The following is a 16,895-nucleotide window of genomic DNA, read 5'->3' on the forward strand; positions in this document are numbered from 1 at the left end:
GGCTGCCTTCGTAGTCTGGCAGAGAGGGATTGGGGGAGCACGCCCATCCCCAGTTTGTGACTGCAGAGTGATACACTGGAATAACTCAACTCTGTTTGAAATATATAGTGAGGAAGGCAGGGAGGGAGGTAGAAAGAAAGGAAGAGGGTGAGAAACTGAAGGGAGACATGCTGTAAGGGAAATATTTGTCCTATATAAAAGTGCATCAGATAAAATATTGTTTCTCATCAAGGAAATATGTTTACTTTGCAATCCTAACTTAGAATTTATACAATTTTGAAATGTAGAGAATGTTTTATGGGGCGTAAACTTCCCGGTGGTGAAAGAAAAATGTATTTAGAAATGAATATTTGTATAGGGTAATGACACCTTGCGTCCTCTTATCCTCAACATGCCTTAATTGTCAAGTTGCCAATGTCACGTGTCACCGTGCTAACAAGCTGCAGTGACACCATGGCATTAACACCATTCTCACAAACCTTTTTGACGGGTCAGGCATCCAATCGCAGAAGATGTCACAGTATTATCTGCAGCTGATATCCCTTGGGCGTGGCACTGTGGCACACACGTCATGTCTGCTCTCCCCGAGTCTTGTGCTAGGTTCATCCTGAGGCAGGGAGAAGGCAGAGGGAGAAGGAGGTGTGTGGAGCCCGTGACAGCCTGCCAGTCACACCGCTGACAGCTCTGTGAAAGATAGCTGTCTTGGCAGAGAGAGCTGGAGCGGCAGCCCGCCTGCATGCGCCAGTCAGCCCCTGTGTGGAGGCGAGCAGAGCTGAGCAGATTGAAGTGACGGGGGCTCTGTGGAGTTGATTGGCGCAACACGCGGCTCTGGATGAAAGATTCAGGCTGAGTGTAAAAACACTAAATGCTGTCAGTGTTATTATCACCTGCACTAACTGATAGAGGGGAGAGAGGTGGAGAGAGAAGGTGGCTAATTGACAGCTTTTTTTTTGTTACTCTTACTTTTACTGCATTGGTATGCAACCCAAATGCTGGCTGAAGGAATAGGCAACATCAAAGCGTTGTCAGTGAATGACAGTGTTGATAGAGGAAAGAGAGAATAAAACTGAGAGAGATGTATGTCAAACTCTTGAGATATTCTCTCCCACATTACTGAAATGTCTGTCTCTCTGCACTTCCCTGTTTTTGCTGTTTTAACCTAGGGTTTTATTATTTTGGTTGAATTGCAAATAAATGACATTTGCATTGCTGTAAAACAAGCATTTATTCTGGAACAACGCTACATTTCTTCAGTTTATCCTGACTCAGTGTTTTGGATGAAATGTTATGGATTGCCTGAAAGACTGTGAGAACCCATCTTGTAGGATAAATGCAAGAACAAGAGAGGCGGTCTAACAGGACTGACAGGAGCCCTTTCATGGTCAGTGTTACACCGGATAAAACTCAGCAGCCCAGTGCTGTGGATTAGCCTGTTTGGTTGTGACATGCTGCTGAAACATTAATGGCCATCAGCTGGGAAAGCAAAATGTGATTGGGCAAATTCCTGAAATATTTAAAGTGTGAGCCTGTTGGAGCTTTTACGATTTGCACCGCGTGGAGTCAGGAGCTGGGAGAGAGGGTAAAAGCTGGTAATTGGCCTTGTGTTGTCATGCCATTCAGTCAGTAGCACTCAAGTCTTGCTGTTCTCTGCACTGCTGCAAGCACCAGGGTCTTTGAGTTTTTCTGATGACTTGACAACAAGGAATGAATGAATGATATGATAGTTATGGGACATACAGTATGTAGTGCAGTAGAAAGTCCAACACTCTGAGAATGTGATGGACTTTTGATACGTTGTATGAATAGACTGTGAACATCTCAAGAAACCCTGGTGGTCTTTTGCCTTTTTTACGTTACAGCTCCCTTCTCCACAAGTTCAATTCACAAAATGGTCTAACATAAATAAATCGTACTGTTTTCTCAGTCGACACGACCCCCTTCTTATTCCTGGAAATGAACAAATCGAGAGCATGGACATGAACGTGAAGAGGTATGACTCGACAGGGATGTTTCACTGGTGCCCGTCAAAGGAGATCGAAAAAGTCATCCTGGTGAGTGAGGCAAAAACCTTGTAACTGCATAACCCCTAAAATATTATAGAATATGCGGTAACAAAAGTTAAAGTAAGTATGCTCAGGAGCCAACGTTTCCCCTCGATATTGTAGCAAAACAATCACATACTAATGTATATTGACATTTTTCTCACCGCCTCTCTGTTGTTTCAAGGTGAGTTTATTGTTTTTTATATATCCACCAAGGATCTGTGAACAGCATTTCAATACTCCACGCATGGGTTTGCTCGGATGTTTCAACAAGGCAGTTTGTAAGCATTTATGTTAGTGCACAATTTGTTTGGACGAGGTAAACACTGTTCAAATGAAATCAAAACCTTAAAACACAGTAAGCTATATAGTTTACATTAGGGCATATTTGTTGATTTAATTACAGTAGTTAAAGGGGGGGTAAAGGATCAGTTGGGTCATCCATTTTTTTTTTAAACCAATAAATAATGCAGAACAAAATGTATAATGCATCAGATCACTAACTGACAGTATGGGAAAACTTAAAATAGTGGTCCCTTGTTTTTTCTATATGTCTCCAGTGAACAAAGATACAGTTTTAGTTTCAAATACACTGGGATCATAGTAGCGTTTAGTTTACTCAGCGTACACTCAAACTTGCAATCAAATGCACATCAAGCTGCTGCGACAGGCGACAGATCTTGAAAGCAGGGCATCACATTGATCTTTTCGTCATACAATAGAGAAGCTTTGTTTATTTATACCTCGCTGATTTATGACAGGGTCCTACTCATACATACTGTTCGTGCCTAAAATCTTACAAACTGCATTTCTCTGCCCTTTGAAAAAATACCACATGTTGTGTTTTTGATGTGTAAACTTCCTATATCTTATTCAATAAACTGCTTATAAACAGAATAGTGGTTAACCAAACTTTGTTTATGTGTTAATAGTAAGGCTTGTTGATAGAATGTTTTTTTATTGTGGATACATAATTCAGCTAAATACTTGGTTAACAAACTATTTTATATTAGTTTATAACAGTTTATAACAGACTTTTAAACATAGTTAAAACTAGAATGTGTCACTTCATGCACATTAATCCGTTCTTTTTCTCTGTAATTCTGTGTTTGTCTCTGTGTGTCTTCCTCTCTTCTATGTCTGCACTCCTCCTCATCCTCCTCTCTCTCTGCTCTTCTCTCCCTATCCCTCCCCTGTTCCCTGCAGACCCGGAGTGAAGCCTCCATGACAGTACTGAGCGGCCATGTGGTGGTCTGTATATTTGGGGATGTCACGTCCGCTTTGGTGGGGCTGCGAAACTTGGTGATGCCTTTAAGAGCCAGTAACTTCCATTACCACGAACTAAAGCCAATAGTTTTTGTGGGCTCGCTGGAATACCTGCGAAGAGAGTGGGAGACTTTACACAACTTCCCTAAGGTCTCCATCTTACCTGTGAGTATACCGTACTGCCACGCAAGATACATTTAAACCAGAATTTCTGTTCAACTAACAACGCACTGACATTTTGAGTTGCATGCACATTGAAATCCTGAGAGGGATTGTCAGTTTGATTTGATCACACATTACTCAATTGAATGATCACTCAATGAGAGAGTAGTAAGCCCCCCTCATCCAGAGCAGTGACACATCCTCCACATCGAAAATGAAGTTTATGTGTGTTGCAGTGCCCATCACAGATGGCGTGGCTTGTTGCCTGAGAGCTTGTTAGGCCTGGCTTGACTGATGATCAGAGGAGAATCCCAAACACAGCCCTCAGCACAGGCTAGCCTTTAGATTAGTCCGTGTCTCTGATTCTCCAATGCCCAGTTAGATCAGTGGAATGTCATCGCCTCAAAACAAGAATACTTGTTAACTAATTTCCCAAAGCTCCACTCTGCTCACTCCTTACATTTGTTTTTCTCTCCCCTCTGTCTGGCTGTTCTCTCTCTCTCTCTCTTTGTTGCTCTTTCTCTCTGTTCTCCTCACCCTGAAGGGTACGCCATTAAGTCGGGCAGATTTAAGGGCTGTCAACATCAACCTCTGCGACATGTGCGTAATACTGTCAGCCAATCAGAACAATATCGAAGATGCCTCACTGCAGGATAAGGAATGCATCTTGGCATCACTCAACATCAAATCTATGCAGTTTGATGACAGCATTGGGGTCTTACAGGCTAATTCCCAAGGTAAGGAGCGTCCTATTACACTCCATCTGCACTACAGCCCAAAGGGGACAGGTTATGGCAGGGGGGAAAGGCAGTTGTCAAAGATGGGGGGAAAAAAGAGAGGAAAAGATTGGGAGGGGATGAGAAGGCCACACAGGGGGAATAGATGTAGTTTGTCAAGCACAGTCTGCTAAGTGCCGCTCATTGAAATACTGTTCAAGTTTGTGGTAAGTGGCAGCTATGAACTGACTTTACTGTACTCCTGAAGAAGTGCACACACTAAACATTTTGTTGATTGCCTCATCGAACCTTTGAAGAGTGTTTACTACACATCGTTTTCGGATGATTTCAGTCGTGTTCCTGGTAATAACATGCTGTTAAAACTCCTTGATAATACTTTGTTTTAATGATGTAATCAACATGACTGTGTCATTTGATGTTGTTCCCCCTGATCTGGTGTCTGGCAGATCGTCTGGAACAGATTGTTGATGTTTGCAGACAAACACACGAACCTGGCATCCCATCAGGCCTCATCATCATTAAGCAGCTAGTACAAATCACCAGGCAGGCCAATTCAGCTGCTCCTCATTAGTCACAACAAAACAGCGTTACAAGCGTGCACACATAGTCGAGTTTCAAATCGCGTGCACGTGTTTCTGCGCACGTATCATACACACATAGATGCCAACAAAATCGTTACCTACAAACAGGTAATCCTCAGTTTATGATTAGCCCGAAAGGCATGACATCCCTTGAGCTCGATGCTATTTAGTGCCACGGCAGAGAGTGTTGTAAATACAAATCAAAGTTGAAGGTCCAAGAGGCCATTATTTTTTAGTGCTGAGCACTTCCACATGTTTTAGGAGAATGCCAATGCTGTTATTTCTCCAGCCTTGAGTGAATGATGTGCTGTCGATAGCAGTGCCACCGAGGAACAATAATCAGGGGTAAATCTTAGAGCATGCCGCTCAGGGGAGCAGTATTCACCGAGAGCCACCCTCAATATGGAAGCACACTAGCCTATATCCTCTCCCAGGGTCGATGGATGGAGCCTATTGTCATCAATAATTGGGTCTTACATCAACCACCCATTTCAGTGATAAATACTTCACTTTAGAAAACACATACACACACACCACAGTGAAATGCAATCATGCATACACAAGGACACACATATCCAGACACCAGTATTGTATCATAGGTATTGCTTTGGGGATTCCTTCCTTCTAGCGATGCTTCCATTCAGACACTGTCTGTGGAATTTAAAACAAGAAGGTGCAAATGAATAAGTAAACATGCACTTTCCTGGGGGAGAGCTTCTCACGGCTGCTGTAGCATGTAGTCAACCGCAAAGCATAGCTGTGCCCGGGGGGCTACAGGGGTAAGGGGGTATGTAACCCAGATCTCACTTGTCTATTGTGTATTTTAGCTGAACAGACAAGGTTACAGCCTCACAGTAGCAACATCCTGCCAGTAGAGGAGACATAGTGTGTGATCCGGCTACTGTTCAAACCCTGGCTTCTAAATTGTAATTTCTCAATAAGATAATTATATTTGATAAAGTACAGGATGACTAAAACAGCCAATTACTGTAGAAAATAAGTATAATGTATATTGATCAATTGTAACTCTTTTTGCCTTCAGGTTTAGTTGCATAAAGAGATAGACATACATTTTTGAATTCATTCTGATTTAGAGGACAACTATGATTAGGCAAATAGACACATTTTAGCTTTAGCACATGTTTGCAGTACTCTGACTCCATCTGAGGAAGACATACAGCTCTCTGTTTGGAGCTCACCAGTTCACATCACAACTTCTGAGCTGTTTGTAAGCTAACAGGTTTTGAACGCAGCTCAGCAGCAGGCCTCGTGTATTGCTGTTCTCACCAACAGTCACTTTGCACACTGTGCAAAACAGAAGCTGTTCTCCTACAGTTCCGTGCTGTCTGCATGTTCACTATGATACAATAAGAGCAGTGTTTAAGAGGCCGTATCCCAAAAACTTGCTGTCACTCTCCAGTGGAGTAAACATCAACCTTTATGGACATCGACAAAATGATATTTCGCACTGTCTGAGCTTGTGCTCCCTGGTTGACTCAAAGTGTCAAACCTCTGCTTTTTCCAAGTTCAATAATTGGTATAACAAGAGCTATGATTATCTATGCTTCAGTACAGTGTGTGCTTCCTACTGTGTACTAAACTATTTGTTGTCGTTTCTGTTGGAAAGGGCGGGAAGATCTCTTTTGTAATGTAAGCAGCTCATTGAGTTTCTTGACAGGAAAGGCACACACACACACACACACTCGCATGCATAGCGAATTTGCAATCCTTTTAAAACTTTGTGACCTGAATATATTCCCTGCATTATCTTTCCTTGGTGGTGGCACTATAAACTGGCATTTTGCTGTAGTCAGCACTAAATGATGGATGTCAAAACACAGTTGATGCATTATGCATATAGCATTACAGATTTAAGGTGTTTACTTGTCACTTTGAGGAAATGCAAAAATGTGAAGTCATGTGAATTCACACTCCTGTCACTTGCACTTGTATTTCATGGTCCCTGCCACACCATTTCCGATAAAAGGTTTTCAGGATCCACTTCACCAATTTTATTGTAACAAAATGAACAACATCTAACATTTATGTTTCCTCGTTGATGGAAGGATGTGAATGCTAAATATGTCTTAGCTGACCCCTAAAAGCACAGTATCCGTATTGCAACTTTTAGGCAGGTGCCTTGTTTACTTAGCCTTCCCATCCTTCATTTTTTCTGTCAATTCGCACAATTGAATGACACAGAAAACACACATCAACAACCTTATGCTGACTGAGCTGACATGCACTATGGATAATGGTACTGATACAGAGTTCCAGGTCACATCCTTTTGTTTATGATACTTCTTCAGTAAAACACTTATCAGACTGGTTTTTGCTTGGATTGTTCTTTTTTTTTTATCTAAAAAGAATGCAACAGACCATACTGCCTGCTGACCAGAATATTACATTTCAAGTGTTTCATCTATTATTCTGCCATAAACTGCATCATTTCACTTCAGATTTGCCAAAGGCTATCAACAAAACAACAAGAGAGCTATATCAAGCTAGCTCATGAGACTTGCTTGATTTTCCCCCAGTTGTTCTATTGAGAAATATCCATTTTGATGAACTCACATCTTTGTAATTCAGTTACTAAATGTAATCCAAAGAATGACATGAGGCAGTAGCTAAATCCAATTATAATAGAGAGCAAAAACAGCTTAACTCATAATAAAGCAACTAACTTTGCACATCAGTAACTGCCATTCCAGATTTGGACTCAATTGGATTTATATATAATAAATTGTAAATGTATTGCTTATTGATTTTGACATAAATATTAATAGTACGACGAGAAACAGAGATTCATTCAATCCTATCAATCTAAGTTGATTGTTTTTTTGTTTTTTTAGAAAACGTAATCGTAATGACCTTTTTGGTGGGTAGGTTGTATTTCCTTTCCACATTCTCTGAAGGCATAGTGAAAGGTATCATGTGGGTTTCAGTGGCAATGTAGTAATTCCATGTTGGTATATACAAATATTTAAGAAGTTATTACAAACCTTGTATCTCTCTTACTGCCAGCCTCTTATATATTTGCTAAATTCTATAAATCTATGTGTAATTTTTCAGGTTTCACGCCTCCTGGAATGGACCGGTCATCTCCAGACAGCAGTCCAGTACATGGCTTTGTGCGTCAGGCTTCCGTCACCACCGGAGCCAACATCCCCATCATCACAGAACTAGGTAAAGCCGTTTATAAACACACATCTCAAATGCAAACATTACCCTTACCCATACCCAATAACCTCAGATCAACTCAGATCAACTCCCAATTCACTGGCAGACACATAAAGCTGATTATACAAGACTCGTCACGCTGCTTCCAAAAGTTCCAACTCATTCAAGGTCAAATGGGCTTGAGGAATGTGTGGTGTGGAATTTGTTCACTCTCATGGTGCTGGTTCACTCTCATGGTGCTGGTAGCTTTGCCCAAATCAAGTTCATTTTCACAAGTGAATCATTTGATCTGGCTAGCTTTTTGTCAAGTGGTGATAATGTTAGCTGCAAGGCCTGTATGATATCTCTCCTCTGAGGACACTGTGGACAGCTGTAACTTGAGGATGTCACACAGGCATTTGAAGGATTATAGTTACATCTCCTGCCATTTGTCCACTAATGCACAAGAGATGGTAAAAGGGAAAGAGAGTGAAAAGGTGGAGGGTAAAAAAAAAAACTGCCTTGGTTGCAAAATGGGTCCATTTATTAATAACAATGGCAGTGGCTGTATTCCCACTGGTGGTGGGGACTCATGAAACTTTCAGATCTCTGAGGGGCCTTCTAAAGCACCAGAGACTGGCTACTCTGTCTCCCCTGACCCAATTAGGGAGCAATGGAGCATGAGGCCAGCTAAGAAAAGGCCAGAAAGAGAAAGGAGCTACCTAATGTTACTTGTAACCGGGCTAGCCATTACCTGCAGAGAGGCGCTTGCCATTAGACTGCTGACCGCATACGTACTTATCAGAAGTAGATGCTATCCATGTAGAAGACATTGGTTGCCATCCTGGGCTTGAAAGCTTCAGTATTATGTGCAAAGGAGGGAGCAGTTGCATGTCTTTTTGGAACGGTACTGTAATTACATTGTCATATGTTCAGTCTACAGCGCCAGGAGCAGATTAAAGTGTAGTTGGAACATAAAAACACGAGTTGCATGATCTATTTTGTGTGCGTGGCATATAGTAGGTGTGTTTATGGATAAGACCCTCTTTATCCCTTTCACTGTCTTGCCGTGAAATAATGTATTGTTGTTGTAGTGGTATAGAGGCCTGACAGCTCTGGCTTTGTATCCACTGCACTCTAATCCAGGGTGCTTTACTCTTAGATACCGGACAACCATGAATGTCTCGGAGTAAATCCCAGGGTTGACACGAGTGGTCTGAGACAGCAAAAGGCATTTATTGCAGTCTTTGAAACTGTTTCAGTAACGACACCATGTCTTCCCTTCCCTGCGCTGTCTCATCACCATTAGCTAAACCTGGCAAACTACTGCCATTGGTTTCACTCAGTCAGTGGAACCAACATTCAAATGATAACAGAGCTGGGTAAGCCGGGCCTTTGTCCTCTGCTGCCGTTCGTTCTCTCGCTTCGCCGCTCTGCTCCTCATCAGCTTGTCTTGATTTATCTGGCTGCAGTCAAGGCCCTCGCTGCTCCCATGGCTTCATTTTGAACACATTTCTATTCTCCGTTCTGGTTGAAATTGACTGTCTTGTTTTGGCCCCCTTTTAAAAAAAAAAGTTTCTTCCTCCAGTTGCTTTTGCAGCGCCTAGCTAGGCTTTTGATCATGCTCAGTCTGTCCTTGTGGCTGTTTTCATAGCAACAACCCCCCTGCCCCTCACCCCCCTTCTTCCTCCACAAACACTCACACACACACACACACACACACACACACACACACACACACACACACACACACACACACACACACACACACACACACACACACACACAAGCAGACACACACACATTTTCAATCCTTTGGCCCAGGCCCGTTTGCGTCAGCCTCTTGTCTCTTTGACTGACATTTCTGTTCCATAGCGCACTGGAAGCCTGAGCAGAAATCAGATTTCAAAAACAACAAACTCAAGATCAAACCATCTTTTAGGCTGTTTATTTATTTTTTAAATGTATTTTCCAGTTTCTTTTTTCCCTCCCAGACCATATCTCTAAAGCTCAGATAACAGAGGAGTCAAACAAAACTTGTGTGATGCTTTTTTTTCAAGTTCATACACCCTGCCCGCTGCTGACAGAAACACAATCTAAGAGAAAAGGCTCACACTGGGGAACACTTTGTGTTTTTTAGTGCACCAATTATGCCATATATATGCCATACTTGAGAGACAAAACATATCTTTGTTATTTTGGTTTGGGTTTATTTTCATTTTAAATGTTCCTTTAGTCCATGTAGCAGATCCTGGCTATTATTAGTCATGAGATACAGTAGGAAGTGTGTTTTGTTACCAGACTTTAATTTGAATTTCAGGGCAAAGGTAAATATTTGAGATGATTTTTTTCTGAAGGTGATGATGTGAAAAAACACATTTATCAAGGAAAACTCTGAAAAGCATGAATTTACAAGTGCATGATTTTCTCAAGTGACATATTAGCCATTGTTGAAGTCTCGCTTTTTTATATACTGGATACAACGAGAAATAGTTTTGTGACGTTTTTCTGAGAAAAGATAATGTCCTTTATATTAGCTGGCTACTCAACCCACCGACTGGACATTGTGTCTTGACTGAGAATTGGTGTGTTTACAATATATCAAGATACAGTGGCTACTAATGTACTAATGCAGGATAAATGTATGAATTATTCAGAATTATGGACTTCGACAATGGTTATCACTTTGTATGCAAAAAAAGACTCTTCTCTTTTATGTGTGGTTTGTCTTAATGTATAAAATGCACCCTGCATGTGATATACAATAGATTTAATATTCAATATTTGGAAGTATTCCACAAAAAATCCAAACAAACGTATAGTTCATGAACATAAACAAAACTATTAAAAAATTGTTGACAAAAAATTACAAATTATAGATAACATATTTAGTTAATTTTTAAACAGACTATTAGACAAAAAATAAGATATTATAAATAAAATATAGTTGAATTTTAAACTGATTATCGGTAAATCAGTTCATAGGTCAAAAACCTGTCAATTTTTTTAAGAAAAATTTAAGTTTTAATCTTTTAATAAAGAAATATGTGCACAGGTGTGTTAGCAAAATATAATGTGCATCTGTTGTTACATTATATTGCCAGCCTTGATCAATACCAATATACCTGAGATGGTTTTGTTACATTACTTATATACTACAATATATCAAAATATGTTCAAATGTAACTCTCAATAAACCCTCAGGTGTGTTAGTGTCTGGGTGTGTGTTTGGCTAATGCCTCTTCACAGCGCCCGTCCCTAACTCTCCCCCTCCCGTCTCTCAGTGAACGACTCCAACGTTCAGTTCCTGGACCAAGACGATGATGACGACCCAGACACGGAGCTGTACCTCACTCAGCCCTTTGCCTGCGGCACTGCCTTCGCTGTCAGTGTACTCGACTCCCTGATGAGCGCGGTGAGTTCTCAAACACACTTTACACTCGTGTGGAGTGCTTTTCAAGACCATTTTTTTTAAATGACAAATTGTGTGTTTGGATGCTCTTACTGAGTCTTCACAATAATAGAAGGTAGAGAGAGGTTTCATGCAAAGTACATAGCTGCGTCTACCGGGTAACAATTGCATGTTGTTGCATTTGTAGAAACTTTAGGATGCGGGAAAAAGATGAGCAGAACTGAGTCGGACCCCAGAAACCCAGAATCTAGTGAATTTCTCAGTTTTCTTTTGCCTTTTTTGGTGTTTATACGGCTATTTTTCTGTTATTTCACATTCAATTAGAAACCTGTTTTCAAATACTCAAGTTTATTGTTAGATAAAACTATTATTGCGAGACATATCAGTAGTTCACTTTAAAGGAAAGCTAATGGCCGTCTGTGAGATTGAATGCTTACCCAGTAGAGAAAAAGGAGGATAGTGGATGCACGATTTTGGCATTTTAAGTTGGCAGAAGTTGGTAAATGAAATGTATACTACATTCATCGCCCATGCCTGCCAGCTCCATTGACATTAACATTATGAATTCAACTTTCAAGAGCCTTATTAGATCCTTTAACAAAGAAAGTGTTGAAGGTTAGTGTAATGGTGATGGCACAAGCTTGGAAGTAACAAGCCAGAGGAACACTCTCTCATCTTTTGACAATGTCATTGCTGCACTGGAGATATGATAAAGGGGGAGCTTGGGAGATAAAAGAAATCCTCCTCTACACCTCATTTTTCCACTCCCCTCTTTCATGCCCAACTGTGGTTTTCCCCTCGGTGCTGTGATGGCTTAATTCCAGCAGCTTTCTCTGTGAGTGAGGGGTTAGAGGGGCGTTCAGAGCGGAGCTGAGCGGGGAGTAGAGCAGGCGTCAGCTGTAGTCTGGCACTGGTCAGAGGTGAAGCCAGCTAATGGACAGTGCTCATCCATCATGAGGCTCTGCAGGCCTGTCAGGGGCCCGGGGAGAGGAGCTGCCACTCTGGCCCCGCTGCGGAGTGACATCGGCTGTCTTCACACGCCGAAAAGCAGTTCCTGATCGGCTTGAAGGACAAGAGAACCTGACACCCGCAGAGCGCAGTCAAATCGCTGTTTCAGAAGCAGACACCATACAGCGTGTAGATCAGTGATGCTAGAGGAACGAATAGTAACTGTTTTTTATTTAACGGAATGATCCTACAATACTGTGATTATCAAAATATCATGTCTCTCTTAAATTTGATTGATTTATGGACATTCTACCTTAACCTTATAAAATACTTTTTACAATGAATAACTTAAGGGGTGTTATTTAAAATAAATAATACCTCACTGAGCTCTGATATTCATGCATCAGGCATTGAGATGTTTTAAAGAATCTGATCCAATAAAACCGTCTCAAGATTGCTGCCTCATCCACCCTGAAAGGGGAATAACATTTATAGAATTCAGCAGCGAAATGTCTTGCTTTGATTTAGTGAAATGGTCTGGTGTTAAAATAATTGCTTCTTAGAAATGTGCTCTAATTAAAACAGTACAGAGAGGTCTTACTATTTTCAAAAGTAACAGAAATGCTGATCCTTCAAATGCAATGTAAAAAAAAAATGTAATTTTAGTCTGTTGTATCTTGTGGGTGGGAAGGGGTCTCGAAGACATATTTCCAAAACCCTGAGCAGATAAAACCAGAGCTATTTGCAAAGCCTCATACCAATAGAGGTAAATGCAAATATATATATATATATATTTTTTTAAAACAAGACATTAGAAGCTACTACCAGAGCCCTCTATAGTCTTTCTATAGTCTTCTCCTCCCCTCACAGTCATCACTATGTGAAAAGATTAGGGTCTGAGGGTCACTATATGGGCTTTGCTTTTCTCCCTCATCTACCACCTCCCTACTTGTGACTCTACCGGCATCTGCTCACTGATATCCCTCTCTCTTCTCCCCAGACATACTTCAATGATAACATCCTCACACTGATTCGGACGCTGGTCACAGGGGGTGCCACACCAGAGCTGGAGGCCCTGTTGGCTGAGGAGAACGCTCTCAGAGGAGGATACAGCACACCGCAGACACTGGCCAACAGAGACAGGTGTCGCGTTGCCCAGCTAGCCCTCTACGACGGGCCTTTTGCAGACTTGGGGGTAAGTGGATGTTTAAGCGAAGATGACACGTTTTGGCAGTACCCAGCAGCACACATCGGGCCGCCTCCGCTCCTCACGTCTCTTAATCCAATGTGAAGGACAGTGATCACGGAAAGCAGGCCTTAGTGGGTGGAGAAGGAAGATGGCTTTAGAGAAAACAATAACACCATCAAAGAAATTCCAAATTCGATTGGTTCCAACTTTGTATTGTAGGTTTTTGTTATTTGTACTCACAACTTTCAATGCTGTGTTTATTTGTTTCTTGGATGAATTATAGCATAATTTGTATTGAATTAGCAAATAACCTTGCATATTGTTGCAGTCTACATTGCCAACAGTTTGCATTTGCTCACAAGATTCCCTCAGCAATACATGAACTACCACCAATGCAGTTTCTCACACAGACCTCACTGATGGTGTCTTTGTTCTGTTGTTCATCAGGATGGCGGCTGCTATGGGGACTTATTCTGTAAAGCGCTGAAGACGTACAACATGCTGTGCTTTGGAATCTACAGATTAAGAGACGCTCACATCAATGGACCGAGCCCGTGCACAAAACGGTACAAACACTGCCTTTCATCTGTGTCAAAATATTCTTTTAACTAATTCAATCTAAAATGTTTGTCTTAGATATTCAATAATAAAAAATACAAACTTAAAAAAGAGACTAATGATAATACTTTGACATTGACCTGGACATGTATTGAATATATATTACCCAATGATAATCATATACTATAATAAAAACATTTAGATAACTGCAAGTCAAGTACAAATTGCTCAAAACGTATCAGTATGCTCCTTAATTGTTAAACTAAATAAATAACGTACTGTTCAACAGACATAGATGTTTCCATTCAAACCCATTATTCAAATGATATATGGCATTGCCTCATGATTATTATAATAGTATTATGTTGTATTGTAATGCATACATCTATGAAATGTAATTAAAATGTTTTTCCTTATTGACAAAACATGTATTAAATATAATGAATATTGCAGTACTTTTTCTCTTTATTGTATACAAGTAATTGCTTTATAATTTCCACATGCATATACAGTGTTTTTAGTTACAAACGAAATTCTAAAAAGTCTCTGAACGTCCTTAAGTAAATACTGTGCAATACTGAGCTCCTTAGTTTTGATCCATTTGTTCTCATACATCTATTCATATTCCTCCTTTTAATGTTTTAGGGATTAAGCGTACTCGATATACAGTATACCTTTCTGTCTTTGATGTATCCTTCTCTGTTTGCAGCTTCCCCTCAAGTATTATACACATTTAATCGTCCCTATCATTTGTTTTCTGGGCAGATATGTGATCACGAACCCACCGTATGAGTTTGAGCTGGTGCCCTCAGACCTGATCTTCTGCCTGATGCAGTTCGACCACAACGCAGGCCAGTCCCGAACAAACTTGTCCCACTCTTCCCACTCCTCCCATTCCTCCAGCAAAAAGAGCTCCTCCGTCCACTCCATCCCGGCCTCCAACCGGCAGAACCGCAGCAGTAAGACCAGGGAGCCCCGCGACAAACAGAAGTACGTACACTAAAGTGGCCTGTAGAGTATTAGCCTGCATGTTAAGTGTGTTATACCTGACCTGGTGTGTGTGTGTGTTTGTGTGCAGACTGTGGTGACACATGCACTGATAAATAATACTGTGTAGTGTGTGTTTGTTTGTGAGATTTGTGCTCTGCGTCGATGCTCGTGTGTACGTTTCCTTCATAATCATCTGCATGTGGTATTCACTCTCGCATCACAGCAATCATAACATGACATGAACAAAATGGTAAACCCGCTTTGTGGAAAGTTCATTTATCATAGTCAAAGACGGTAGAGAGTCTTTTCTTACTAATTAAGTCTGTGGCATTGTAAACAGTAAAACCACTTGTTTAGATGGCACAGCCTTTGTGGTTGGAAACAAGCTTTCAGTTAAGGCCTCAACCACAGACAGATATATTGACATCACACAACACACATTCAGTTTGTTGTTCAGTCTACCTGTTGTATCTGTCGTAATATTTAGTGTTTGTTTCTCACTCTTTTTAATGTGTAGTGATTTATGAATTGTTGTGCGTTGGATATTTGTGCCTATTTAACAAACGTGATCAGTACGCCTTGATCATGGATGTAATGTTTTGTGATTTACCTACTGTAGTTACTATAAAGCACATTTGGCTTACATTACTTATAAGCTGTTACTCATGAAACCATTCCTCATTAGCAGTGTTGATATTTTGTTGGTGCTTTTGTACTGCTTTATTGCATGTCCATGTTGGTAGCCTTCTTTCCTGTTCTGTTTATTATAAAATAATAGGATAGTTTGAAATATGATTACCTACATGTTATATACTTCTTATTCTCCCCCCAAAAATATAAACTTTGAATTCTATTTATGGGAGAATGAAGTATTTTGGAATTGTGACATTATTTAAAAGCATGCAGATTTGTTATGCACGTACTCAGGAATCTTTCAATGGTAGATAATTATTCCTCAATACATCTTCAAATAAAGATGTATGATCTAGCCTAAATACTATAGTAGAAATAATATGTAAGCCTTAGTTAGACTGGTAGTCATTTGTCAGTTGTGTATTGACTGTAAATACTACTTACTTACAGTAGATTACTTACCTCTTTTTCTGAAGTGCAACAAGGATGAATAGAATGGGCCAAGGTATGCAAGTTAACGATTCTGCATGACTTAGCAACCTTTACCTGGGGTCCTGGTCATAACTATTTCCTCTGTGGATGTTGTTATGACGAGGGGAGTTTGTTTTATTTATTATGTTCTTCAGATGTTAAGTAAACCATGCCTCAGTTTAAGTTTTGCTTTCATCTGGAAAGCAAAATGTCTGCTGCTGCTCTTGCCTCCTCCCTGCCATGATCAGGACCATCTCCACATTGCATGAGGTTGAGACCAAACCCCCCCTTTTCTTTATGCCTTTACCTCAGTCATGCACTTGATGATATGAGTTATTTTCTCCTCCACACCAATCCTTTTTTTCACTTTTTCTTTTCATCATTTATCATGCCTCTTTATGATTTATTTCAACTTGAGATGGTTTGCATTGTGTGAGAGATCTGTGTGTTTGCACATCTTCCTATTGAATGCTATTAGATGACTGTAGCATACCTTGAAATGTCATATTTGTTCTCTATTTGAGTAAAGTAGGTTATAATTGTACCAGCATCAGAATAAATGCACCACTTGTTGCCTGACTGAACATACTCAGATCATAGCTCACATGTAGGTCAGACTGATTCAAATCCCCCTGATGCAGCCAATTGCTGACTACTACTTTTTCACAGAACTTTATGAAAGTGTGTCCAGCCCTGTGCCATCAGTCACACCAAGAAAGTGGGAGGTGTGACCAATCTAAAGTTTAA

At 40.6% G+C, this 16,895-nt stretch overlaps 1 protein-coding gene across 1 annotated transcript in view; it reads left to right on the forward strand.

Moving 5' to 3' along the window:
• The window catches only part of LOC117499515 (calcium-activated potassium channel subunit alpha-1-like), a 125,025-nt gene that overhangs the window by 101,985 nt on the left and 6,145 nt on the right, over positions 1 to 16,895 (forward strand). The window contains exons 23-30 of the mRNA XM_034151930.1: positions 1,925 to 2,051; positions 3,249 to 3,473; positions 4,015 to 4,207; positions 7,861 to 7,974; positions 11,232 to 11,362; positions 13,308 to 13,502; positions 13,944 to 14,062; positions 14,820 to 15,044. Coding sequence (XP_034007821.1) covers positions 1,925 to 2,051; positions 3,249 to 3,473; positions 4,015 to 4,207; positions 7,861 to 7,974; positions 11,232 to 11,362; positions 13,308 to 13,502; positions 13,944 to 14,062; positions 14,820 to 15,044 — 1,329 coding nt within the window. The remainder of the gene's footprint in view (positions 1 to 1,924; positions 2,052 to 3,248; positions 3,474 to 4,014; positions 4,208 to 7,860; positions 7,975 to 11,231; positions 11,363 to 13,307; positions 13,503 to 13,943; positions 14,063 to 14,819; positions 15,045 to 16,895) is intronic.

Source organism: Trematomus bernacchii, unplaced genomic scaffold (assembly GCF_902827165.1).
Source record: "Trematomus bernacchii unplaced genomic scaffold, fTreBer1.1, whole genome shotgun sequence".
NCBI classification, from domain to species: domain Eukaryota; kingdom Metazoa; phylum Chordata; class Actinopteri; order Perciformes; family Nototheniidae; genus Trematomus; species Trematomus bernacchii.